Raw genomic sequence first — 27,683 nt, forward strand, 5'->3', positions numbered from 1 at the left:
TCCTAATAATTACATTAGAATATCTAAGGTGTTTATGATGTTCCTTCATCTTTTTAATTTCATAAAAACTTGAATGATATTAGAGATTCATGTTTCTAATATAATTTTTCAACCTATTACTTTACATATGAATAAATATTCCAGAACAACCTGAGGAAAAATAAAACACACCCTCAAATAAACCTTTCATCCTGTATAAAGGTTTTTTCCCTGGCAGAGAAAGAATGGTAGGAGAGCTGCTTTTCTCCCACAAGACAGTCTTTTTCCTCTGTCCATAAGAGAACAGCACATAATCCCAAAAAAGAAAATACACACATACCAGATGATTAGAGGGCTTTCTAACACTTAAGCTAAATATCCGTAAGTAGAATGTAAAGAATAACAATTTACACGTGAATCTACTTCGCTGAAAATGGGTATAAGCAAAGGATTAGTAAGCCTTAAGGATTCAATGACAAGAAGCCTTGAGCTTGTTCAGAACATGACTGAGGTCAGATGCCAAGATACAGAACTTGACAACAACTTTGCAAACAGAAGCTGCACTGTCAAAGCAGTCAGGAGAAAAACCTAGTGCTGAGTAACAAAGGTGACGAGAACCATTTAAGCAAGCCCATATACACATGTATATGTATCTACATATACATCATATAAGAATTTCAAGACAGTGAAAAATATCTTGCCATCTTCAGGTAACTATCTGTTGCTATGGGTGGCTATTTCAGTTCAATTACTCAGCATGATTGTTTGAGGTTTACAAGATATTTTCTTTGAAAAGTAAAAAAACCCTAGTAAAACTGAAGTGACCTTTTACCATTTAAATTTCTTATTACAATTTATTATTCTCTCAAGCAACTTTGAGAATATACAATACAGTATTAGATCTATAGTTTAAATTATTATTTCAAGACAGAACTAAGGAGGAAATATATCAATTAACACACTCATGTTACATTTTATGCACATTATTAATTTTTTTCTATGTTACAAACAATACATAAACCCAACAATGCAAGGGAAAAAGTGCTATTTCAGCCGATTCTCACACATTTCTGGATAAGAAAGCCATATAATTTCTTGAGGTTTGTTCCAAGAAACATACACTTTTACTAAAGAGGCATAATGCTGCATGTTGACAGTAATGGTTCAGCGGTTATGATGAGAAAAAAATGGACACGTTACAAGATGCAGTGATTTAGGCATGTTGCTAAGAGTCTAAAAACTTGGGTCCTGATTCTGATTCTACCAACCATATATTTTGTTAACTAAGGCAAATTATTTACTTTGTATCTTAGTTTCATTATCTGTAAAGTGAAAAGTGGCACTTAAATTATGGCTGTAGAAAGATTTATAACAAGTTTTACTCAAGAGTTCTGTATTAACCTTTATAATGCAATTCAGACCTCAAATTAGAAATAGCCTTGCATCTTATACTATAAGGTCTACCTCTACTGTGTTTGTACCAAACACGGCAATATCAAATGGGATTACTGAAGTTACAGATACAATATCTATAAAAATTAACCAAAAATTGTAAGGTAAGGTGGGCATCCCAACCTAACACTCCATCTCTTCTGCAGTTAGTCCAGAAGTAAAATCAGTTTTACAGATGTGTCAAACATGGAAACAGGCTTTAAATGTTGAAAAATTCAGGCACATTACTGACCAATATTCTTGCAAATTGGAAAAAAATAGTTTTAAAACTTTACATTTTAGATAAACACGAGTTTAATTTGCAGGACAAAGTCAATGGGGCATCAAATATCAAAGGTCCTCTGCAAGCAATGGAAATAGCGGATCTTAAACAGGTTCCAGGAAATCTTGAACAGTGTGAGGTAAATAAGTAAATCTTTTCCCATAAGACAGCTCAAATATATACATGTAGGAACTCCGAAGGAGCAATATAACACCGTATTGTGTACTATCAGGCTCCTTTAACTGTAACACTTAGATTCATTAGCTCAGCACTTTCTGCCTTCTTACATTAAAGCAAAAAAAGTATCCTGAAATTTCTTTCAAAATGTAAACCCTTTGATACAAAATAATAATAAAACTTCAATCATTAATCAGTGTAAAGCCCAATACATAGTAACCCATTGGAATTACAAACAGAAAAAGAAAGATACCGTACACTATTATAACAATGCCCTGTTCCCTTTCCAAAGCAGTAATGTGCTTGCATATCACAGCGGATGGAAATACTACTCATGAAAATAAGCTTTAACCCAAATTTACACATTTCTTAAATGTTTTTAAGTTTGACTAGTGGCATGCTTAGCTTTATAAGTGGCAAAAATATTCTTAAAACATCAGTAAAGTAGCGTTTCAAGGTCTCCCCCTTTCCCTTGAAAATATTGTGTTATACATACGATATAGGCCAAGGAACTTACACAATATGAAGAGGACAAAGCCATAACCAAGTTAAAGCAATCATTCCAAACCTATTCCAAGCAAACATAAACAATATATACTGCTAGTACATGAGGCAGAGTGGCATATAAGTTACATGCTTTACAAATTACACCATCAGATAATGAATTGTAAAGAAATGAAATGGAACATTTTGAAGGTTCAATAACAGAACATTTTTTAAAGCCATGAAAATGAACTTGACAAAACACCTCTTTCAATACTTCAAAGCAATTTTGTGCTTGATTTTCCTCCTCTGCTTTGTTAAAGACAGATAAATCATTTCATACTTAACTAACTAAAGACTCAGGTGTTATTGACAGCTATTCCAGCAAAACCAAACCCATTTAGAATAAGGCTAGGTCTTATAAGGGTAATGGAAAAGATATTTTTTATATATATACACACTTAAATATAGATATACTTTTTATATAGATACAATTACATATAAAAATATATAAAAACAAAAAGCTTAATTTATATGCATATAAAAACATGTAAAAAAATTCTATAAAAAGCTTAAATTTTCTTGACCACTACAAAAAAAACAAACTAGCATTCATTATCTTCCTTCCCCCAACTAACATCAACAGGAAGCTGAGCAGCTTGTCTTCCCTTTCTAAAAGCTGTCCAAAAATGAAGTAGGAGATGCAGTATTCCAGAAAAGTAAATCTTTTTCATGAGAGCTTCTCAGGAACGCTCAGCTAATCCAAAATTTCACTCCATGGGAACAAAACCTAGGTACCATTTTACCTAGTGTTTTGCCTATGCACAGTATTGACAAGAACACGATGAAATAAACATTAGAAGAAAAACCCAAACAACTGAAGATTTCCTTTTTAGAATTCAATATATACTTTAAACTATCTTTCACTAAAAGAAAAACTAATAAATTAAGGTCATTGCACTAAAAGCTGGCTCATTTACCTTCAAATAAGCTGAGGTCTCTTCGTAGCCTTGGTCCATAAAGCCCTTCTAAAATACTTTCAAAACCTGGAGACAAAAGAAACATTTGAAACAGTAAATCAAAAGTTTCTTAAAACAAAGCAAATTCGAGAACACTGGCAACAAGTATTCTCAAATTCTGAGAGCAATTCCAAAAATTGTTACATTTATCATCCAAATATTTACTCCTTCTGCTACAGTACTGTTCAACAGAATTAGAAGATAAAAATAAGACAAAGCAACTGCCATCTGCACACAATGAGCCTATTAAGCCATGTCCCAACAACCTCATTAGACTTAAAATAACTACCAGAATCTTAAAGGTGGGAGGATTAGCCTCATAGCTCTACGCAACTGAAGTAGTCTCTCTCTCTGACACTGAGAATTAGAATCATGTATGAAGGAAAGAAAGAAAAAAAAAAAAAGGAAACCTTCAAAATCAGAAACTTCTCATTTATGATAACCTGAAATTACATAATCTGAGTAGGCTAATATTTCTACAAATATAAAAGAGAAAGCTTATTTTGCTTCTGATATAATGACAGTTTTCTCTAGTTCTCCCCTTATATGTACAAAAATGTTTTAAAATGGCGGATTATAGAAATCCAATTATTTTCCAGATTTACCAGCTAGTCTGTTTAGGTATTTGGTAAAATCACATACTATAACAAGGGAGAAGAGATACAGAGCAAACCAAATGATTAAAAAAAGAGGAGATGCAGGACAACTGATGAAATATAGTGAGAATTTATATCATCATCATCGATATAACCGAAGTTTCCTTCAATACAGAAATACTTTCCAAGTGCCTCCTCTTTTCTCCTTCCTAATAACAAGTTTATTTTCAACTAAGAGGATAATTCAAAGCAGTATTTGAAGGTTCTCATTCTTCATACTCAAGCCCTGTCTATATTAAAGCTATTTTACAGTACTTTGCAGGACTATTTTATCATCACACCACATAAAAGATACCAGTCTCTTCAGGAAACAACTAATTACCATCAACAAAGAACATTTAGAATCATAAAATTTGCTCATCAGCTGTGATGCCCTCTAAGACAACAAAACATACTGCTCTCACCAAAAATGACATTTACTTTTTGGTTTAGATTGTATGTACACTAGTATAAGGAAGAATAAATATGTACCATATCTTAAGTAGCATGTTAAATAATATATTAAAATCCTAACGTGGACAAGAGAAGCTATCTTAACACATGGGAGCTGTTCAGCTTAACAGGTTACATTTTGTTAAAATTTACCGTTCAATTTTGTATTATTTTATGATTTTATTAATTATATTAATATTATTAAAACAAGTTGTTTATAATTATACTTACTATAAGTCTATGATTTAAGCTATAAATGTACTTATTTCTATTTTTTCACTTTTCTTTGTAATAAATACAGTCCTATGTAGAACACAAATTAAGTGACAAAACCACTGTCCTCTCACAAATATATATATATACACATACACACACACACTTTTTAAAACACAGTCTACAAAAGCTAGAAAGCAAAAATCCAAGGCCCCAGCACACACTAAAAATTACCTTACAGCATTATCCACCGATTCTTAGATTCAATGTAATATAAATTCACATCATATTAGCATTGCACAAATTCCCAGTTCCTCTGGCTTCAAAAGATTATGGACAAAAAAAGCAAGAGAGATGAAGATGTCCGAAGTTAAAATAGCAATTCCCCAAACAGAACAGTCTGGAAATATAAAACACACTATGTATAAACTGCAAGCCACTTCAGCTCAGCAGCTAGCCCATACTTAGGTTCTTGCAAGTTATTGTCACTGAGTAAAGACATGAATGGAGTGAAGTATCTCTCGGAGACAGCTGTACTTATTCCAAAAGAACAAACACTAACTCCCTTTTCTTAGCACTTGGTAAATCAAACAACAAGCAGCTTGTTTACTATTCCAGTTAGAACCCAAAACCGCCTTGTTTTTTTGGACACCTACCTTCTCCCCCCCCCCCCGCCTCTCCCCCCTCCTCCACCGGGTGTAGAGGGTGTTACTTGTTTCTCTCTTTACTTTTTATCTGCTTGCCCTACTACTTGCTCCTGCCTATGCAAAAACATGAGCACAGAAAGAACAGCTTTGTGAAACAGCTGTTCGTTAAGAAATAATGCAATTTCCAAACAGACTTCCATACAGCTTGTATTAAAGACAGCAATTAGCACACTGTGGGGTTTTTTTTCCTGAGCAAAGAACACACCAAGCCACTTCTCTGCTAGTTCACCAAACTTAGTTCCATGCTACCCACCCAAAGTGACACTTCTCTTACAAGTCCTCCCAGACCTTCCACATGGAGCCACAATTTAGACTTAATCAATGTGATTAGCATGTCCAGAGAAGGGCAACGAAGCTGGTGAGGGGTCTGGAGCACAAGTCTTATGAGGAGCGGCTGAGGGAACTGGGGTTGTTCAGTCTGGAGAAGAGGAGGCTGAGGGGAGACCTTATCGCTCTCTACAACTACCTGAAAGGGGGTTGCAGAGAGGTGGGTGTTGGTCTCTCCTCCCAAGTGACTAGTGACAGGACTAGAGGAAATGGCCTCAAGTTGCGGCAGGGAAGGTTCAGGCTGGATATTAGGAAAAATTTCTTTACTGAGAGAGTGGTGAAGCATTGGAACAGTCTGCCCAGGGAGGTGGTGGAGTCACCATCCCTGGAGGTGTTCAAAAAAACGTGTAGAAGTGGCATTGTGGGACATGGTTTAGTGGGCATGGTGGTGTTGGGTTGATGGTTGGACTTGATGATCTTGCAGGTCTTTTCCAACCTTAATCACGGAATCACAGAATCATTATTTGCTTCCTCACCTTGGATACTGGATCCTTTCTTTTAAAAGGAAATTTACTTGTACAACCTAACAAAATAGAGAGAATCATTTTCCAGCCCCTATCCTAAGGTTTTCCCAGAGAAGATGTGTAGTACTTCCACTTTGTGCAGTTTTCTACAAAGTAGTTCTGCCGCTTTTCAGCAGGATTGATAGAATTTTAATTTAGCCTAAACAGGAAGATACATCTTAGTTTCTAGAACAGCTACTGATGAATATGGGCTGGCACTGTTTCATAAAGTGTAATCACCTGAACGCAGGCATTGCAATAAACCTTTGTTTTACTTCATGAGACAGTACGCACAAGCAGATGGTAGTAGTAGTTTTGGAACTCTGCAGAACCTGAAGAGCCTACAGATACCAGTCAAATATACTTTACTTACACCTCTTGTGATTCACCAATAAAAAAAAAATTGCTCTAAATTAATTTTACAGAATTTTTTGTGTCTTTTGGTGTCCGATTGTCTCCTGGATTGCAAACTACCTTTCAAAACTACTGTTACTTGAGCCCTGACACTTTCTAGCTCCAAACTAAAAAGAAACACCATTGGCTTTATTAACTTGCAATGCCCCAATCTGTCAAACTCCCTTTACCTCTAATAAATTTCTTTTGTTACTTATTTGTGTTACTTCTTGTATCTTCATGTAAAAAGAATACCAAGCTTTCTTCATTACCTGACATCCTTTATGATCCAAGTCAGGTTCCTTCAACAGTCTTCATAAGCAGAAATTTCTGATACAGCTAGTCTCTTAAGCCAGTTAAAAGCTTCCACGGTTTGCTTTCCTGTACAAAGCTGTGAACAGTTCTTTTCCCTACATTAACTCTCCCCGCCCCCCACCCCATAACCACCCTCTACCAAATCTATTGCTTTCCTTACTCAGGGCTAGGATGAGGACTCCCAGGACAAGGGAGGCTGGAAGCTGTGACCTCCAGCAACAGGAAGGGGGCTCTCTTTTTCCATCGGTAGCTATTCCGGTGCTGAAAAGGCACGAAGCCCAGGAAAGAAGTGAGGAGGAACAAGTTCTGTCAGGTTTGGCATCTAAGCCTGATCCATGGGTCACAGCAATGTCACTAAAAGGAAGCAACGGGTGACAGTAATTGCAGACTCCCAGGGGGATGAAGGCTTCTGCACAGCAGCAAGACTGGCCGTCTTAAAAGCTCTGCTGCTTGCCTGTGGTCCAAATCCAGGACATTGCAGAGAAACTCTTACAGCTCATCTGGCCAGTGCAATATTATCATTTGCGGCCCATCTACATGGCCACCACAATACGACCAAAGAAGATCGTCAGCAGATCAAAGCTAACCACCGGAGTCCAGAGACAATGGTGAATGACACCAGAGCCCAGGTTTTGACCCAGGGGAAAGACTCTGACAGGAGCAAACACAACCTGTGGATCAACATCTGACTACATGGCTGCAGGCAGGACTTCAGCTCTTAAGACGTTAAGATCCTCTGAGAAACAGAGTGCTTGAGAGACACAGGATCCATTTGGTAATGCCAATCATCATTGCCAACAGGCTTCCCTCATAAGGAGGGCTTCAAACTAGGTTTGCCAGGGAAGTGGAGACCGAAGCTTAGAAGGTGGGAGAATGGCAGAGAGGGTAAACACACAGGACAGCACAACAGTGAGGATCTTACAGTCCCCCTGAAAAAGTGGCATAAGCAGGGACACATCTTAAGTAGTTGCATATGAATCCATTCAGCACAGGAAGCAAGCACAAGGGATTAGAAATCAGAGCGCATTACAATCTCACTAGGAGTACGCAGTATGGTGAGAGAGTTCACACAACTGAAGAACTGTAGTGGATGCACACTGGCTTTTAAGGAAGGAGAAGTGAGAAAGTCAAGGAGGACAATGCTTACACTTCATGCAAAGAACTTGAACAAATGGAACGGGCTACAGGACAGCTGAAAATCCATGGGTCAGGATTCAACCAGGGGAACATCATGGTGAACATCTGTTACAGACTGCCCAATCCAGGGTAAGTAAATGAAGCCTTCAAAAAAACCAAGAAAAAATGCGGCACAATCACAGGCCTTAGCTCTCATGAAAAATACCAATTACCCTGGCATCTGATGGAAATGCAACATGGTAGTGCACAAGCAACCCTGAAGATTTCTGTGGTGCTTGGAGGACAAACCTGATTGAGGTGGTGGACAAGCTCAACAGGGGAGGCACTCTGCTAGACCTGCTACTCATTATTAAGGAAGAACTGATCAGTGATACGACAGTTAACAGTGGTCTTGGCCACAGCAGCCATGAGATGGAATTTAAGATCCCAAGGGAAGTGAGGAACTTGAGTAGCCTTGGGCTTAGCAGTCACTGATCTACATCCCTTCCCTGGGTGGGGAGGAAATGCAATGAAGCTACAAGTAGGACTGCTGTACTGCCTTGTCTAAACCAGAGGAGTCTTAAATGGGCCAAGGGCCTATGGCAAGGCTTTTAGTGAGCTATCCTACTAACTCTTTATAAAGTCAAAAGAAATTGGAAAGGTCAGAGTAATTACCACTACTGAGCAATTCAGAAACCATTACTTTGTGAATTATTTCCAGTATGTTATTTAAGTGTCTCTACAAGTTTACTCACATTCAAAAGAGTATTAAAACAGGATTATTAAATCCAAAATAAGTCTTAAGACTGCCTTCAAAACTTTTAAGTAAAGTCTTTTTAAAGGGAAACTACCCTTCAAGTGCTCATAGAACTTAATAAGTTTTCCATAACATTTTATCACTGTAAACTACTTAGTATCTGTCACATCTTAAAAGCTTATCTACATTAGAAAGTATGTTGCCAAGTATGAACAGTACAGGCTGTAAAATTCTTTGTTATGAATAAAACAGAATAATGATTAAATGGATACATTCCATGGAAGCTTCCCAGTTTGTGCACCTTATACAGACTTACAGAGGTATTCAAGGAACGCACGAGGACTCTTCCTCACTGCATGACCAAATACAGCCATTTTTCATCTACTCTCTAGCAGCAGTGTGGCTATGTATTATGAAAGCCTCTTCCATCCAGAAACCAATAAATAGCTTAGCTGTACCTGTCGCTGTGGCAGCTATCTATGGAGTAGATTGTATGTTGCACCGAGTCTAGAGGAAATCACAAGGTACAGACTTAGAATTTTTAATACAAGGTTGGCCTAGGTTAGTTTTGGACAGACGTAATTGAACAATTGTACAATACAAATTGAGGTCAAACAGGTTTAGTTATACATCGGCTACTGTTTTTCTAAAAGTTGCATCTCCATAATGTTTCTGAGAGGAAATAGTTATTTTAGCCTCACAGTTGATCCCAATTCAGTGCCTTCTCAAACCACACCCCTCCTCCTTCCCTCTCAACATCCTCTAGATGATCACAACTGAGACTGCAAGTATGTTTTCAACAAATTGGTTTGAATGACTCAGACCACGTGTTAGGAAAACAGACAAAAAAGAATAAATATCATATAATAAATGGAAGCTGACATTTGAGTACTATTTTCAAATGCACCACTTGGTGGGTCTGAAGATAGGAGAGGTAATTACTATACAGTTGGGAAACAGAACAGTAGTGTATGTGCAGGTTATATTAAAACAGTTTTGATAGGTTTGGTACAGTCTACATGACATCGATTTCTTGATTCCCCTAGTCTTGTTTATGGCCATATTAACTCCAGTATTTGCATCTTCTTTTCAAAAGAAAGTCCATTTTATAAAAGCAAGTATATTTCCATTCACCCTTGACTCTTCATTCCTTCACAAGTAGTCTCTCCCCCCCCCCCCCCCCCCCCCCCCCCATTTACATGTTTCTGTTTCAGAAGTAATCCAATTCTAGGGCTTTAGCTACAAGGCTTTTTTTTTTTTGTTAAAGTCACTGTATTTGAAACATTTCACTAACATTTAATCCTTTTTATTAAAAAAAAAAAATGTCTTTTTCTTTGCTCTTTTACTCAGTGCTTAAACACAATAGTACTAAATCTAAAGGAGGGGCCTCATAAGACATAGGCAACCTATAATAATTACAATTGATGCTGGGGCATATTGAGGTACTTGCCTAGTCACTTGCAACAGGGTAACTGGAAATCCATGTAACTAGCTACCATGCTGTAGCCACTGAGTTTACAAAAAAAAAGTGAAAGAAAACCCTATAACTTCAAATTCTCATCACACCAATGACCTCACAATAAGTCACCTAGAAAACACCTCCACTTATACTTGCCCCCCCCCGCCCCAATCTGCTGCAGCTTTTTCCAGTTTGGGAATGTATGAACAGATGAACTGATAAAAAGCTTTCAGTGAAAACATTTCTAATTAAATTCACTTTTTGGTTTTATATTTTTCCAAGCCATAAAGACTGTTTTATTCATATCTCTGGGTGCATTCCAGAAATGGTAGATGAATATTCCTTACATAGATAGACAAAATTTAAATGGAAGAGGGAGATGTTTAACAATACTCCTCATCTGATTCATATTTACTGCTCTATTTTTCACCTTAATCCTGAAAGGTTACCCATTAGAAGAGACCATATTGTTCTCTCTAACCATGTGTTAAGGAATTTGGAAAATACTGGGTGCCTGCAAATTAAGTTCTGCTTTTTCCCTTCTTCTCCAGCATATCTTCAGTTAGGCATAGGGTAAGACCGCTGCACACTGCTTTGAAGGACGGGGCATGCATGTGTATTTTTACTACAATGAAATAAGACTTTTAGCTTAAAGCACTACAGCCTCTGGAGGCACCGCAGGAAAACAGGGATATTGAGGCTCTGTAAAACACTTTTGCTAGGTGAGTTAACAAAGTTAGCAGAATCATATGTCGGAATCTTCACAACTTCTGTGTGCCTAAAAATTAACTTGTTGCAGGAACTTCCATCACCCTCCACTTTGTGGCTTACTGTACCAAGAATCACATCTGAATTATGGTAGTTCAAGATGTTTTACTGAAGTCCAAATCACTTATTTAGCTTAAGTAAAGTCAGGCTTTACCCCTCCTCCTATTTAAGAAAAAGATGCTGTTAAGTAACATGCAGCAGCAAGGAAAATTCATGTCTCCTCCTTGTTTTTTGAGTTTATTCGATATTCTAAGCAGAGTAAATAGAATGGAAAGTTAGAGTAGAGAAAACCTGCACATTCTAAGCAGTGTGGATTTTAGCCCATTAATGCTGCTTTTTAAATCAAAACTAATGTGAAAGTAGGTTCAGAATTGCCGATTTCAGTTCTTAGAGGACTGTAAAAATCTAACAAATGGTCTTTAAAATGTAATTAGGAAAATCCAAAGAATAGGATTACACTTAATGAGATTTGGGCACGGTACTGCCAGACACAGCATTAAAATGAAACTTCCTTCTTTTATTTTTCGGTGTTCTGTAATAGTAGTTAGTGCTACTTTACCTGGTTGTTAGACACTTGATTACAACTTAGAGTTCAACTCCTGCTTCTGCATTTTCCTTTGACCACAGGAACACTGTTATCTAGTTTTCATAATTCTGTTCCCATTCTGAAGTCATACAACCCATATTTTGAGGTATAATTTCTTCATCTATGAGTATTACATAAATTGTATGAGGAGTCTCAGAAAAGTCACATTGGAAAGAAATTATGGCCAAGTAAGGACCAAAGACATATCCTGCACACCCCAATTCATTGCCCTAACCAATAGGCTAACCTCCTTAACTGCTAGCCTCCTTTGCCCCATACACTTTTATTTAAGTAGCAGTAACTTCATGGCAAGGTGCAACACACAGTTCTGAGCTAAAACTCACTGACAACTGACATTACCACAAGAAGAAAAATTTCCCTTTGTATCTGAAAATATATAAGCAGTTAAAAACATTAAGCTTGGTTCTTCCACACCAGAGCAACGACTTAAAAGATTCCCCCATTCAGCACTTTGCCCTCTTTCACTCAACTAAAAAGTGATCCCTTCTGAAAACTATGTGTAATTCGAAAAAGTATTTTATATAAACGACAAGCTTCAGTTCTACTTCTCCCCATTCTATACAGTTTCACAACTGCGTTTGGCATTAGAACCACTTCTAATTTATTTTTTTAAACAAGTAACCCAGGCAGAGAGAGCACCAAGTCTCTCAGTTTCTCTGAAAGAAAAATTTCTGCTTCTCTTCAAATTCTCTCTCAATAGTGCTTCAATATTTTTTTTAAAATACAGGTGCAAGACTAGAAAACAGTATTTTGTTTTTGCTTACTTAAAAAGGCAAAAAAAGAAGTTATTCCTTTCATAAGAAAGGGACTTGAAGCTCATGTCAGTCATCTTTTAGTTTCTAATCATATACTTCAGAAGGCTGTAAGTTTATATGCTGCCATTTACAGGTGCTGCTTGCACTCTGTGTTCCACCATATTTGACACTGCAGAAGATCACTGGTTCCCCTGAAAAATGGTTTCCTCCTGATAAGTTTTGCATTCTTTTGTCTCCAAATAAAAAAATGGTCTCCCGCTTCCAAATAACAGGAAAAAAAAAATTGCATCAGAAATTCAAACCCCTTAAGAATATCTGTGTTCATTACTCAGCCATCACCAAGTTCCTCTAATATGTCAGATCACTCTCAATTGATTTAGAAAATATTTTGAGTTTTCTGCTGCAATAATTCAAGATTTTGAAAAGCATTATATAGTTGTCTCAATCTTTCTCTTTATTACACCTAGTTACCTTTATCCCACCATTAGGATACGAGCAGCAACTCCCTTACAACTTGTAAAAAGGGGAATATTCTGTAGAGAAGACAGGTTTTTTTCATACTTTGTAAGAGTAGAGCTCTGTTACAGAGTAACTTAAGTTACACGTTAACATATCCGTCTGTTTCTTCTGCCTCTCCCTTCCTTCCACAGGTCAGCAGCTGCCCTCTCTGCCCCTCGCCCTCCTCCCCAGCCACAGAAGGATTCATAATCTTAGCCTTGTTTGTATATTGACACCATTCTCAGTCACAGGGTTTTTGTGGTTGGTTTGTTTTTTCTTTTTAGATCTACTATAACCATAATTTGGAAAGGATGGACCAGCTTATGAAACCACTGAAGCACTGAGTTTAAAAAAAACCAAAAACAAAACACACAAAACCCAACCAACAAAAAAACAACAAGCAAACACTCAATCAATCACCTTTTTGCCATTTATACAAATGGTAAGAAAAAAATAAACTAGCTTGCTGGGCAGAATACTCAAGATATAGAGCATGACAACAGAAGCAAATTAATAAATCTTTATTCAAATGTTATCTTTTTCCTGTTTGTAATGTCACTACAGAATATCTATTCAGTAAAATTCATTATTTAATAAAATGCTGGCCAGATTCTCAGGTAAAAAACCAGCCCACTTTTCTTGCAGAAAAATTATTGGGACATAATTTAGGACAGATTGCGCAGAGCAGTGGGGTAGGGAGGGGGCTTCTGTTGAATATCTTGTCTAGCTTGAATCCACCCTTTGCTTATAGCACTAAAAATGATTCTTATAATAGAAAGTTCTGAACATTTAACTTAATACACTCATTTTCTTTACCATATTGATTCAGATCCCCGAGCAAACAGGAACCAACATACCAGAGATTCCAATGTGAAAGGGAGGAAATCCTCTATTTAGACTCCAATACAAATTCCAAACCATAGCTAAAAAAGAACTGTCCTTCCCTAATGCAAATCCTGACTCCAAGAATCAATGTAGTTGAGGACACTGCTGCTGCCACTGAGAAGAGATAGGGTGACCAAAAATTGAAATGAGACTACAGAACAGCTTCAGTTCTAACTGGCTACTTTTCACGTAGGATAAAAAAACCTTGTTTTCAACTCTCTACACTGTGCTTTATTGAGGGGATGCAGACAGTGACGAAATACAGTTTTCAAAAAGAATATATACATCAAAAGAACTAGCTATAACATTAAGCAGTTATAAGCATTAAGCAGAATACAAAGAGGGAGCAATATTCCAGTGCTAGGGAGACTGACATTGGCCATACCTCAGAGGCAAAACAAAATGAGGAAATGTCCTGCCGCAACTGTTTAACAACTTTAAAGAAAATGGTGGCAGACAACAGAGAAGAAAAAAAAAAGATTTGTAGTTTAAGGAAAGACTGAGATTAACATAAATTCTGAGTTCAGGTGTATTTTTCAAGTACTTATAAATCACAGTAAGAAAAATAAGGTTCAATAAAAAAAGGAAGCATCTCCACACTCCAAAGTAATCTTCTGTGCCAGTAAGAATGTGTCCTTGTAGACTTGTAAATAGGAAAGCCCACGACACCTTCTACTGTAGCTTCCAGACCCTGTCAAAATTAAAATTAGATTTACTTTCTAATGTTGTAGCAAGATATTTTGAGAGATTTGTGTTATTTATGATTTAAAAGGCATAAGGAAAACACTTCAGAAGTGACTGTGCTGCTCTGTGGATAGGGGAAGAGAAAAATGCTTCTAAGTGGCAGTTACCAGAACTCAATTTCTGTTTTCTCTAAAAACTCTTCTTTCTTTGAATAGTGATGTAATCCCAGCTGTCACACAGGGACATTTAGACATGAAATTGGTGTGAATATCAGTGTTCTTCAGAGACTGAAGCTTATCCTCCTGCCTTTCTTTTTTCAAGACATTACATCAAAAAGTTATCTAGATACCAACTGTTACTCAGAACAGTGTTGGCGATAATTTGGGCTGGTTAAAAGTTTATATCCTTAGAGAAGAAAATTCAGAGGGAATAAGTCACTGTAAAACAAGATAACATCCAGCTTGGAAAAATGCTTGCGAGTTCCCCATTTGGTATCAATTTAACCGTTTTACAACATCAGGAGAATAACGCCCAAGACTAAAACATAGAAACAACTGTCACTTTCAGAAGACCTGTGCCTGAAGCATGTTCTTGTCTCTTAACCATAATTTTACGATGGACAAGAGGACTGAAAAGTTTGGCTATTTCACCTAAAAAGTTTAGGATTGCCAGATAAAGACTTCTTTTCTACATGAAGCCTAGCGAGATGTTCACAAAATCATCATGGAAAAGTGAAGTCCACAGCAAATCTGTAACAATGAATAGGTCACAACATTGCTCTACTACTATGCGGTATCACAGAATCACTAAGGTTGGAAAAGACCTATGAGATCATCAAGTCCAACCATCAACCAAACACCACCACCATGCCCATTAAACCATGTCCCACAATGCCTCGTCCACACGTTCCTTGAACACCTCCAGGGATGGTGACTCCACCACCTCCATGGGCAGCTTATTCCAGTGTCTCAACACTCTTTCAGTAAAGAAATTTTTCATAATATCCAGCCTGAACCTCCCCTGGTGCAACTTGAGGCCATTTCCTCTTGTCCTGTCACTAGTCACTTGGGAGAAGAGACCAACACCCACCTCTCTGCAACCCCCTTTCAGGTAATTGTAGAGAGCGATGAGGTCTCCCCTCAGCCTCCTCTTCTCCAGGCTGAACAACCCCAGTTCCCTCAGCCGCTCCTCATAAGACTTGTGCTACAGATCCCTCAGCAGCTTTGTTGCCCTTCTCTGGACACGCTCCAGCACCTCAATGTCCTTCTTGTAGTGAGGGGCCCAAAACTGAACACAGGATTCGAGGTGCAATCACACATCTAACTAGCATCTGGGAGAAAGTCTAGCAGTCAACTAATGAATAAGAACGTCTGGCACACTTCCTGGATTATCAGAATCAAAGAACATGAAGCTTTTTGCTAAGAAGGGAGAGCTACCTGAAAGCTGTTAGAGGAAAATACAGTTACCAAAAAATGCCAGTTCACCAACCCAAAAAATATGTGATTCAAAGCACTCCTAGCCTGATAGGCTTTTGAGAAACTGAAGCTTAGGATTCTGTACTACACCATGGATCTACTGCAAGCTAATGAAGTTGCGAGCCTTCAAGAGCATTCCATGAAACTGATGCCTGACAGTAAGTTTAACAAATATGCAGAATTTCCTAAGGGATTCAGAGTTTCACAGGAATTTTCAGGAGGTTTCTTTTCAATTATCATTTCTGCATCATTCAAACAACCTGTCTATTCCCTGCAAACTGTTTTGAAATGATGAACAAGAGGAAAGTCATTCTTATCTCCCAGTAGATCCAACTCCCTCATATTCAGAAACCATTTGTTGGTTTCTATTATTTAAAAAAAAAAGTTTGAAATTGATTGAAATCCTGCACTAATATGGTGGTTCCCTGAAATGAATTGACACTTACCTCCTCTCTGTTGAAGCTACAGAATGAAAGGCATTTTCTATCTAGATGCCAAATTATAACACAGTAAGTGAACTATCAACCTATAAATCTTAGTGCTGCATTCTTCAAGGTATTTATTTCCAAACATGTTATTAACAGAAACGCTGAAACCAGTTTATTTAAAAAAATATTTTTAATAACCCTAGACATACCACAATTTTACCAAGGAATGAGTGTAACATACCTTTAAACTAGCAGTTAATTTGTTACATTTGTTCTAAGTTTACTTTCCTGCATTTCATAATACATATGGCATGTATTTTCACCTTTAACTTACAGCTTATTTTTATAAAGAGCTGGTTTTAAAAAAATAAACCAACAAAACCAAAAAAACCCCAGACAGCCATCGTTTTTGTAACCAGCCAAAATTTGGCTTGGCAAATGAGACAAAATTTAGAGCTGGTAACATGTCAACTAGGTCAACAAGAATTGGACACTCTTATCTATGTGAAAACTTGGCTTGAGATAAAAAGTATTAACCATGCCTTCTTGCTCTAAAAGATTTTCTGGAATTCAAGGTTAAAGTTGCAAGTGCCTTGGATGCTCCAGTTACAATGGAAGAACTCTAAGTTCTGCTAAACTGTGATTTCAAATCAGTTCTTAAACATGCTTAGTGCTTGAAATAAGTGATGACATTGTTCAAAATAGGTAGGTAGTGTATCTCAACTTACACGTCATGGACGTGTAATCTGTAATCTCCATCTTCAAAGCGTACCTCTATTGCACTTGCGTAATATACTTAAAAGAATACAGAAGTTTCTAATCATTTAACATTTGATTAAGAGGGCTGAATTCCCTCATTTCCCACTGGAGATTGAAAAAGCAGAAATACAGAAATGGAGACTTTAAATACAAATTTTAGCTTCACATTAGGCACTCTCATCAGATAAAAGATGTCAGATAAGAAGAGAACAGGAAAAAGTTAGTCTCTTGTTTTTGCTTTTAGCATTTGACACAATTCAAAGATTAAACAGGTATGTTTGGGTGTGGGGTTTTTGTGTTTTTTTCTCTCATCGGCTGTGGAACACAATTCATATGGTACTCAAATGAAGCCATATTACCAGCTCTGAGAATTTATTGGGAGATAATAAATTTTGTAACAATTCTGTAATTAATTTCTGATTACATTCTATAAAACTCACATTACTAACAACTGCTCAACCTGACTTGGGAGCAGAGGTGGAACACCACAAAGGAAAAACAGGTACGTATTTCAAGTACCTACTGGCACGATTCTCAATACTTTAATCATGTGGAGAACAGACAAGAGCTCTTACACAAGGTGGATAGATTTAAACAGTAGGCTATCCTGTCATAGAAACACTCTGTTCCTTCTGTATTCCAGCACTGGCTCTTCCTTAGCAGAAGCATTCATTCATTATTTCCAGACAGACATTGATTTTCAGTTCTAAATTTGTTAGTCTGCTTTAAAAATAATGAGAAGAGATACTTCTTCATTTTATACCATGCAAAAAAGGAAAAAAGTTATGTCCCTATTTCGCTCCTTAAAACAAAAACTCAGCACAAATTCTGTCCTAAACTTAAGCAGATTAAAAAAATGCAGTTGAATCAGAAGCTTTAAGCAGAGCAGCTACTAGTTTTTTGTTGTTGTTGTTGTTTTCCAGAAAGACCATGAATTTTAAGATAAATAGAAAAGGTATAATCTTTACCAGATTTCACTATTCCATTCACAATCTAGCGAGTTTCTTTGGCCCAAGACAGCCATATCCTATTGCTTCCCACATGTCTCAAGCAAGGCAAAACAGGAAACTTCAGTACTCTGAGCTGATCTGTAAGTAGGGTGCTTTTCCCTCTTAATGAAACAATTTAGAAAGACAACAGCAACCACTTAGGGAAGCCAACGGAACTGTGAGGTCGAGATTACAGGAATAGGATTTCTTAAAAGAAAGGTGTGATTACAGTCTGCATTTCCAGCAAGAGGGAAACTCCTGCAGGAACCAGATAAATCTTGGTTCCAGCATTCTGGAAGTTCATATGGTGGAAGTTCCAGCATTCATATGAAATTACTTATCTGGTACCAAACTTCTTAATCAGTCTCATAGGTCAAGGTCACTTATATCCCACACAAAAAGCAAAACAGCCTTTATTACTCATCTGCAAGGTTGACAATGAAGCAGAAAATGCCGGAGTACCACTAGAGATGTACAACTGATCACGCTGTTGAGTATCCAGTTCTTAATTGTTCTGTATGCCACATAATCAGGTCAGTTGGTTGTTAAAGGGCAGGTGGAGAAGTACAGCACCACACAGAAAGAAGGACAGTTAACAACTCTTCAAATACACCATCCAAATCACTACTGAGTAGCTAGTCTTGCAGACAACAGTAGAAGAGGCTGCTCTGGTTCTTCAAGATTTGTGATAGTTTGTGATGCTGGCATTTGAGGCAGAGAAGGTGAGCAGGTGTGCAATCCGTTGCTCCCATCTAGGAAATTAATAAAAAGGCCTCAAGAAAACAGTCACTCTGCTGCCTTTAAGATGCTCTGTTAATATTGATTTCCTCAAAGTGATTTGATTCCTCAGAAAAGAGATTCTGAAAAGATGCCCAGATCTCCTCAGACAATATGAAAGAGCCAGAAATTACTTCAATTCACTTCAAGTACCTGCCCTCAAAATGTTACTATATGTGACAACCTGAAATAAAGGCCTTACAAAGTTGGGCTTGGGCCAGCAAAACTCCTTCCTGAACCATTGGACAAGTATTCTTAAAGTCACCAATTAAGAGGCATATTCAGCAAGACCACAGATTTCAACAACCAACATCATCACACTAAATAAGCAAGTTTCCTCAGGACACACTACAGTGTGCTTCTCTCACAGCTTTTTCTCCTGCAGTGTCACTGCAGAAAGCATTGACTAGTTAAATAAGAAATCCACGATCCCTTGAATTTTCAGTTCACTCCCTAAAGGTTTGTGGGACAAAAGAATGCTTGCCAGAGATGACAATAATTCAGATGTGACTGATTTACAGACAAATACTTCATCAAAAACTCTGATACTGGTAGGATCTACTAAACAGTTTTATTTCTAACGCAAATTCTCCAGTGAAACTCTCATGTTTTGTTGAGAAGCCCTAGTTTTAAGAAAATACTCTGCTCTGTGCAAGCGAAGTAGTGAGGTACTAAATGCAGGAGTATCCAGGACTCAAGTAATCTACCATTGCTTCTAAGGACTGCACGAAAGTTGATCTAGGGTCAGTGCTGAAGTGCAGTTCTTCACATCAGCACTAAGCTGAGAGCACTCTGGACACTTTCAACACTTCAAGATAAGAACTCCTGATGCCACAAGTTGCAAACAGAGCATTTCTTATTAAATCCCATTTTCTTGGGGCAGAACACATTTGTTCAGGAGTCAGCAGACTTAGACAAGGGTGCAGACAGGAAATAAAACTACCTTCCAATATAATCTAACCAGTCTGATGGTCTTGCTGAAGAAATTCTCTCCGAGAAGGTATAAAACATTTGGCATTCCAACAGAGAAGGCCAGTATCAGTTTGGGGGTTTTTTTGTTGTTGCTGTTTAAAAAGCAGCAAGGGGTTAAAATAAACTACAGTAAAGCACCTAATGAAAGGGAAAGGCGAAAAATCAAGAGCCACCTCACATTTCTCAGCTCCACATTAGACAGCTGAGAGGACCTGATGACATGGAAAAGGAGTGCATGTTTTTGGAAACCGCTATAGCAGTCTGGTATCAAGTGCCTATGGCATATACATCAGATAGAGTTAGGACAGATATATGAATTGGCATTTCAAGACAAAACTTTGTCAAGCCTGAGGGCAATTTGCACAATGCCTGTAAAACACGCATGGAATTGACAAAAAAGGAGGAAGACAACAACAAGCAATGCTGAAGGAGATTGTCTAGCCTGGAGAAGGGTTATTAGACAATTTTCTTAGGAGTAAGTTCTACCTTGCTACATACATTTTACCAACAATCAAAAGAAGCGTACAAGTATACCTGAAGTTCTGACTGATTGCATCAGCACAGAACATAAAGTAGGCATCAAAGAGAAACACATGACATTTCATTTCACATCTGATCATATGACGTGCAGGAACATACACCTGGAAACAAGTAAAGAACCCACTAAGAGCTGCACAGTTGAAATTACTTTGACCAAAGGATCTCACTTCCTGATAGATCATAAGACAACTATAAGCCATTAATTGATCAATTCCTCAGATTTAGGCATCAACAGAAAAAGGTGTGGGCAAGAATCAGGAGATCTTTGAAACAAAGCCTCCTGAACCCCTTCCTTATGACAAAACTCTCTAAACATCCCCAGAAGAATCTTTGACCTCAAAAGCCAGGTACCACAACAGAGTGCAACACACAACAGGCGGCAGAATTCCAGAGTAAATAGGTAAGATGGTAGAAGTGAGTTTATAAACCATATTTCCCCAACAGCCATTGTACTATATCACTTCCAAGCTCGGTTTTAGTCAGCTAAATACTACCTGTGAGTTCTATACAGCCTTATCGACATAAGTTTTCATTTTCAACTCCTCAGGTTGAGCAACTAACTCTTCTTTCTCTCCATCCCTTTTTTCCCCTCCCCATTTAACTCTCCTTTCAGCTTAAGCTGCAAGCTCCCAGCTTGCTGCCATGATGGTCTGCTATACAGTCTATAGTCTCTAGGACGTTCCCTCTGCCAAGCAAGTTCAGCGGATATCAGGAAAGGAGCGGCCTCTTCTGCTCCTCAGAGAGCCTAACTGACCCAGTCATACTATGATCGGTTTGTCTAAGGAGTAAAATACGCTTCTTGTAATAACAGCCTCTTGTTCACAAGAACAAAAAAAGAAAGTAACAACAATAAGACAAATTGAGAGGAATTCGAGGATGATATCCCTGAACTAGTACTTATTATAAAGAAATCAGCAAGCTAATTAGCTCAACACCAGAGGACAGGAAAGGGGCAAAACTTAACACCAATCAACAAAAACCAATCAGCAACTGTGTACACCTATCTCGTACTGGCCTCTATACTCCTACCAGACAGATACCTGCTCAGAATACATGCCAGCAATGGCATACATAAAGCCATAGAATCATTTAGGTTAGAAAAGACCCTTAAGATCATCAAGTCCAATTGTAAACCTAACACCACCAAGTCTACCACTAACCTGTGTCCCTAAGCACCACGTCTACACATCTTTTAAATATCTCCAGGGATGGTTACTCAACCACTTCCCTGGACAGCCTGTTCCAATGCTTGATAACCCTTTTGGTGAAGAAATTTTCCTAATATCCAATCTAAACCTCCCCTGGCACAACTTGAGGCCATTTCACAAACCAGCAAGTCAAATGTTCATAACCAGGCAAATAAAACCCAAAGAACAGAATTATCAGATGCATAAAGAATTATAATGTACTACTGAAGACCCAATACAACTTCTGTGAAAGGGAATTCATACTTCATACACTGAGTTATTTGAGTTGACTGAGTTATTTGAAGATGTCAATAGGCATGTAGACATGGGACACTAAGAGTAAATCAAGATTTCAAGACAACATCTATTGACATCCATCTCCAAAAGCTTTAAAAACCTCTCAAGCAACAGAGGTAAAGTCCTTGCATAGGTAGGTAACTGGTTAAAAGACAGAAGAAAATGGTTAATTCTCGCAGCAGAAGGTCACAAATAAGAGTGTCCCAGGGTTGCCTTTGCTTTTCCACCCAAAGAGATTATCTAATAAAGTGACAATCCACTGCCCAGTACAGCCTAGTATTAGCAGCAAAGAAAAATCAAGATAATATCAGGGGAACTTCAAAATACTGAGGTATCGAGGTGGTAAAATTGAAGATGATTACCAAAAGCAAGTAAATATTAAGCTAAATAGTGGAGAAAGCAAATCTTCATATTCCATAGACAGTAATGGGCTCTGAACTGACTTATCACTTAAGTTTTATCTTGGGATTCCAACACATAGTTCCATGAAAGGATGAGTTCCGTAAAGGTCATGTCAAATGCTTTGACTTCTGAAAGGAAGATCTTCTGCATTGTTCCTTGGTTTGTCACCAATTAAATTCACACTGATGTGATCTTGAATACATGTAGTTCTAGCTTCCCATCTCAAGAAGAGAGCAGAACTAAGAAAACACAAGAAAGGAGGGAAGAATGATTGAATTTAATAAACAGCTTCTCTACAAGGAACACATAAGAACTATTCAGTTTGGGAGATGGAAAAGATGGCCAAGGGAAGATAGGTCAGGTCTTCAGAGAAAAGGAAAATTGGAAAAACCCCAAAACCACATGAATAGGAAACACCTTTGCCATCCCTTGCCTTTTTTAAGTAATGGTTTCATATGGAGCTTCCACTTCTTGTTTTAGAACAAACAGAAGCGTCATAGAACACAATATAACCAGGGGACACCAGAGATCCACTGAAGTTTCACATTGCTTCGAAATCACACATCCACATAAAATCAACAATAATTTATGTAGAATAATCTAGTAAATCAGTTATAAAAACCAAGAAAACTGTTTTTCTCCCAAGGATCAAGACAAGTGTCGTCATTGAAGGCTGGAAGATATTTCAGAAATATCATTATGTAGTAATAATTTTATCCCTAGCAGCAGACAACAGATCCTATACTAGACAGACTTGCTCTGATCTACTAGAGCTGTTCTTATTTGATAATGCAGAGACAGATTATTATGACCCCCACTCAACACGGCACGGGCTATACTTTGTTTGAAATACTGTTTAGCATGACTCTGTAGAACCCATTCAAACTGGAACAGGAGGAAAGGAAAATACTCAAAGAGAACACAAGCACAGAGAGCTTATTATAGCCTCTACACTGCAACTGCGATTTTACCACAGTGCAGACAGTAAACTTTGGACAATATCCACTATTAACAGCTTGCACTAGCTTGTATATTTGTAGCTACGTTTTTTTTTTCCACTTGTCTGTGAACTACTTGTTTAACATTCAAATCCACTACAGCTACTTTTGAGTCATTAGTGCTCATTACCATTAACATGCAGTTTTTACCATGCTAAATAAGCAATAATATCTGAATTGGAATAAATATGGAAGGGGAAAAGGGAAAAACAGAAGTGGAATACTTAAGGAAAAACCCTAAATGACAGCGTTGCCACAATACATAAAAACTAGGGATAAATTAAGGTTAGAAGTGAGGACACTTCTAGCCAGAATGAGTTTGGGATCCATTTCCACAAAAGAACAATTAAGTTCTTCCAAATGGCTACTGATTAGTATGTGAAAGTCTGATAACAGGGTGGTGGACTTCTTGACCTTGCAAGATTGCCAGATACTGACATTTCCTGAGTAAGGTGGTAGGAAGAAGCATACACCCCTTTTCCTCAAGCACCATGAGATGAGATATCTAGCAGCAGTACATATAGAAACAAACAGATGGGTTTAGACACTTAGAAGAAGACATCACACAAGTCTCCTAGACTGAAAGATGGAAAGTATAATTTGCCTGGATGAGCATGTTTGTGGTGTAATGCAAGTCAATTGTGAAGACACTTCATACAGAAACATACGAAAATCACAAGCTGAAAGAAAACTACCTGTGGAGACAGATAAAGTTCTCAAAATTGCTTTAATGTCACTGACAATAAACAAAAGGAAATGTTTGGAAGCAAAGACAAATGGGTGGTTTTAAGGAGAAGTCAAAGATAGGAAATGACTGGCTTATGAAAGTTGAAGGATGGAGAGATAGGGTGGTCCAGGAAGAACAAAAAAATTGAAGGAGTATGAACCAGAATCACATCTAAGTCCACAGTCACTGCATTATTCCACTGGTAGCACAGAGAACTTTTGAGACAAGAGTTTGGTACAGTTAGCACTAGAGCCCTTTTACAGAGCAGTCTAAGGCAGCAGTAGATCCTATTTTTCTTCCCCCTCATCAGATGACTAACACCAGTCTGAACTGCATCTGAACTACAGGTCAAAAAGCAGTAGCCATTTGATAATCTTCCCCCCATACTCAGATTAGGACGCTTAATAGCTACACTTAGGTGAAGTCAAATCTTCACATTTAACTGGGTCTTGCTGTGGCACACTTTCCGTTGCGTGAGCCAAACCGACAGCTGCAATCACAAGCTGGAGTCCTATAAAGCAGTCTTCTACAATCTACATTGTATACAGCAGCAATATTAGTTCACTGTTAATCAAAAGAGGGCCAGCAGTTTTGCACCAGTAGTATTTTAACATGGCATTATAAAATTGTGTAGTCTTTTTAGAACGGAAAATAAAACTTCTAAATAAGATGTGCAAGGCTTTTTGACAGTAGTTACGAAAAGCAGCAGCATATTCAACCCTAGATTAGTTACACTGCCCTCTGACCTCTTAGGGGCTCATCAGACTAGAAATGCACCAAAGCTAGTTTATAAAGCAGTGGAATTATGATGGTGAGAACAATTATTCATATATAAGATTTTAACTAGCCTTTAATTAAAATGATTTGAAGAAGCTGGGAACTGTGGAATGAGGAAGATAAACATTTATAATCTGAAAATTAAGCATTTTTAAACTCAGTCAGTAGAATTTCAGAATAAAACACATTGCAAAGCAACTTTTTTTTTCCACTAAACAGCTCTTTAAACATGAATAATCAATCCCCAGGTGCCACAAAAGCTAGGATGTCTTGTAATTGGAAAGCAGGACCCTACCAAGTTACACAGAAACTGAAAGCTGAGGAACATAGTTAGAGGTCTCAAATTCAGTGAGCTTTCGTTTACCAACAGACTTTAAAAAAAAATAAATCACATCTAGTGACATTTACCCAACTCATGCCCATACAACACATGCTGCTACGGAGATGCAAGCCTAGATGGATATTAAGAACTAAACATAATTAAAAACAGCAGCTGAGACTCCAGAAGAATTCTGTAAAGAATAAAACATTTATCTAAGAAGGGGTTAAACCAGCTTCTCAAGATACTACACAGGAACCTAATCTGTGCCAGAAGTGGAAACAAAAAGAAAGATGACAACCTAACACAAGTCTTTGATCTGCAGAGTCACATGCTGCTGACCACACCCCATAAAAAGGAATTCAACCTCTACCACTCAATGCATTTCTGCAGATTCAGAGTCCCGTACTCTTTGTAATACATCTTCCACCCCCTTACAGGCTCAAACAGATGAGCCACTACCATCCACCTTCCCTTCCCTACTCTCTCCCCACTTCTTCCTGGCTTCTCTATGCCTTTAGTGGATGGAAGGATAAAGTGGTAGATTAGCAGTAGAAAGGAAAAAAAAATAAAATCCCATAACAACTTTACATACTCAAACAAGGTTGTTGGTTTGTTTTTTCATGTATTGTAGCTAAGTTTATAATGGCATCCTATTTTTCATAAATTTGATACTAGACATGTGACTCACACAAATTCAGTTCTCAGTGTTCCAACCTATCTTACCAGAGTTCCCTCTAAGCACGTGGAAGAGAGCAAGGTTTAAGAATAACATAAAAGACAGTGGTCCTAACTGGGACAAAGAATTTTAAGTTAGTGAAGTCTATAAAGCTCTGGCTTTTCTGAAAGAAAACATAAACACACTGAAGCCTAAAGGTTAGAACAACCACCTTGTTTGAAGCCCTGACACTTGAGTCATATTCAAGAAGAAGGGATCCATTGTAACTATCTAGTCAAAACACACATATAATCCAGTTGAAGAATAAAAAAGGCAAGGGTGGATAAGGGGAAGAGGTACTAATTTTTCCCATTTTAGCTGTAGGTAGTACAAGCCCTGGCTACTTGCCAGTAGCTGGAATACAGCTCCTCAACAGCATACACTGATCTGATAAATTGATCAGCATGACACATTCCTATTATTTCCCTTACACAACTACTAGTACTTATTACCATAGTAAGACAGTTCAGGAGACTCAACTAACAGAAGACCAACCCAGAGCAACCACAACAACAAAAAAATCACAGTAGGCCCCCTAGACTAACTTAAAACAGAAGGGTAGTTCACCGTTACATCAGACAAGTTCCACTGCAAAGGGAGAACAAGTGGAAAGATGTTATTGTTAGCAGTACTGTATTCTTGCTCTTGTCAACAATCTTGTTGATTAGGATGCTGTTCAGGCAACTTAGTTTACCGCTCACTTCGAACCCCCAAAAAACTGTTGCTAAAATAGGCAGTTATAAAAATCAGAAGCCTTGTTCTCTCCAGTAAAACTACTTATAATTGACTCAGGAAAAAAGCAGGTATGTAGTAAACCTGATTAGGAAACTGATCCAAGTTAAACTAGATCTGACCTTTTCTTTCCTATTCCTCCTCCTGCCACGTTTCTCCTCCTTTTTTCTAGGTTAGTTTTAAGCTAGATTAGTTTTACAGTCTAGTTTGTTGAACTGCTTAATAAATGAATGCTCATACCAGCCCACATAAATCATGAAGGTAGGTACAGTGAGCCCAGAAAGAAAAACAATAAAATCGTGTTACGCATCAACAAAAAAACCTGAAAGTTAACAACCTCAACCATTAGTACACAGTTACTGAATGCCAATTCAAGGGAAGAGCTGAGTTGCAGTGACAATGTCTGTACTCAACATTTTTGTTTTACACAAGTTCCAACTTAAGAAATTCTTAGTGCCTACTATCAGAGTTTCTCAGCTCACTATCAGCCACATAAAAAGTAAACATCTACCATATAAGAACATACAATAAGAAAGTTCAAGCTATGCTTAAAAACATTGACAAAGATTACGGTAGTTCCTGGAACACTTAAAAATTGAACTGCTTCCATATACCAATATCTAGACATAAGGATTACCAAAAACATAATCACAGGTTTTATCAACACTACTGAAGATATGTATATCTACTTGCATGCTCTGCAACACATTCCTGTTCCGAGTGCAAAGAATTCAAACAAAGCGTCGCTTGCATCCTGCATGGTCCATGGATTAGTCTGTGTAGCAGGGTACAGTTTTGTCCTTCATAAAATTATGCTCCATACATCCTTACAATTGCAGGTTCACAAGAGATCAGTGAACTAGCACTGCATCTACTGCTAAATACACAGAACTTCTACCTTCTGCCTTTTAAACTAAGCCTCTGGGTGTCATTACTCTAACTTTTCTTGTACTGTTTTCCCAAGTAAAAATTTATCTCAAGAGTCAAACGTAAGATATCCCTTCAAAAACACATAATGACAGCAGTAGGCAATTACTTCTTTCTGAGAGAAAAGCTGATGAGTCGAAACGGATTGTGAGAAGACATGGAAAAGAAACTGATTTAACACTACATATGTGAAACAAAGTCCAACACAAGCA

The 27,683-nt window shown here is 37.7% G+C and overlaps 1 protein-coding gene across 1 annotated transcript in view; it reads right to left on the bottom strand.

Annotated features, from left to right (window-relative positions):
* LCORL (ligand dependent nuclear receptor corepressor like) overlaps positions 1–27,683 on the bottom strand; it is an 87,519-nt gene that overhangs the window by 53,783 nt on the left and 6,053 nt on the right. The window contains exon 2 of the mRNA XM_059817901.1: positions 3,334–3,399. Within this exon, the coding sequence (XP_059673884.1) occupies positions 3,334–3,399 (66 nt within the window). The remainder of the gene's footprint in view (positions 1–3,333; positions 3,400–27,683) is intronic.

Source organism: Gavia stellata, chromosome 5, assembly GCF_030936135.1.
Source record: "Gavia stellata isolate bGavSte3 chromosome 5, bGavSte3.hap2, whole genome shotgun sequence".
NCBI classification, from domain to species: Eukaryota; Metazoa; Chordata; class Aves; order Gaviiformes; family Gaviidae; genus Gavia; species Gavia stellata.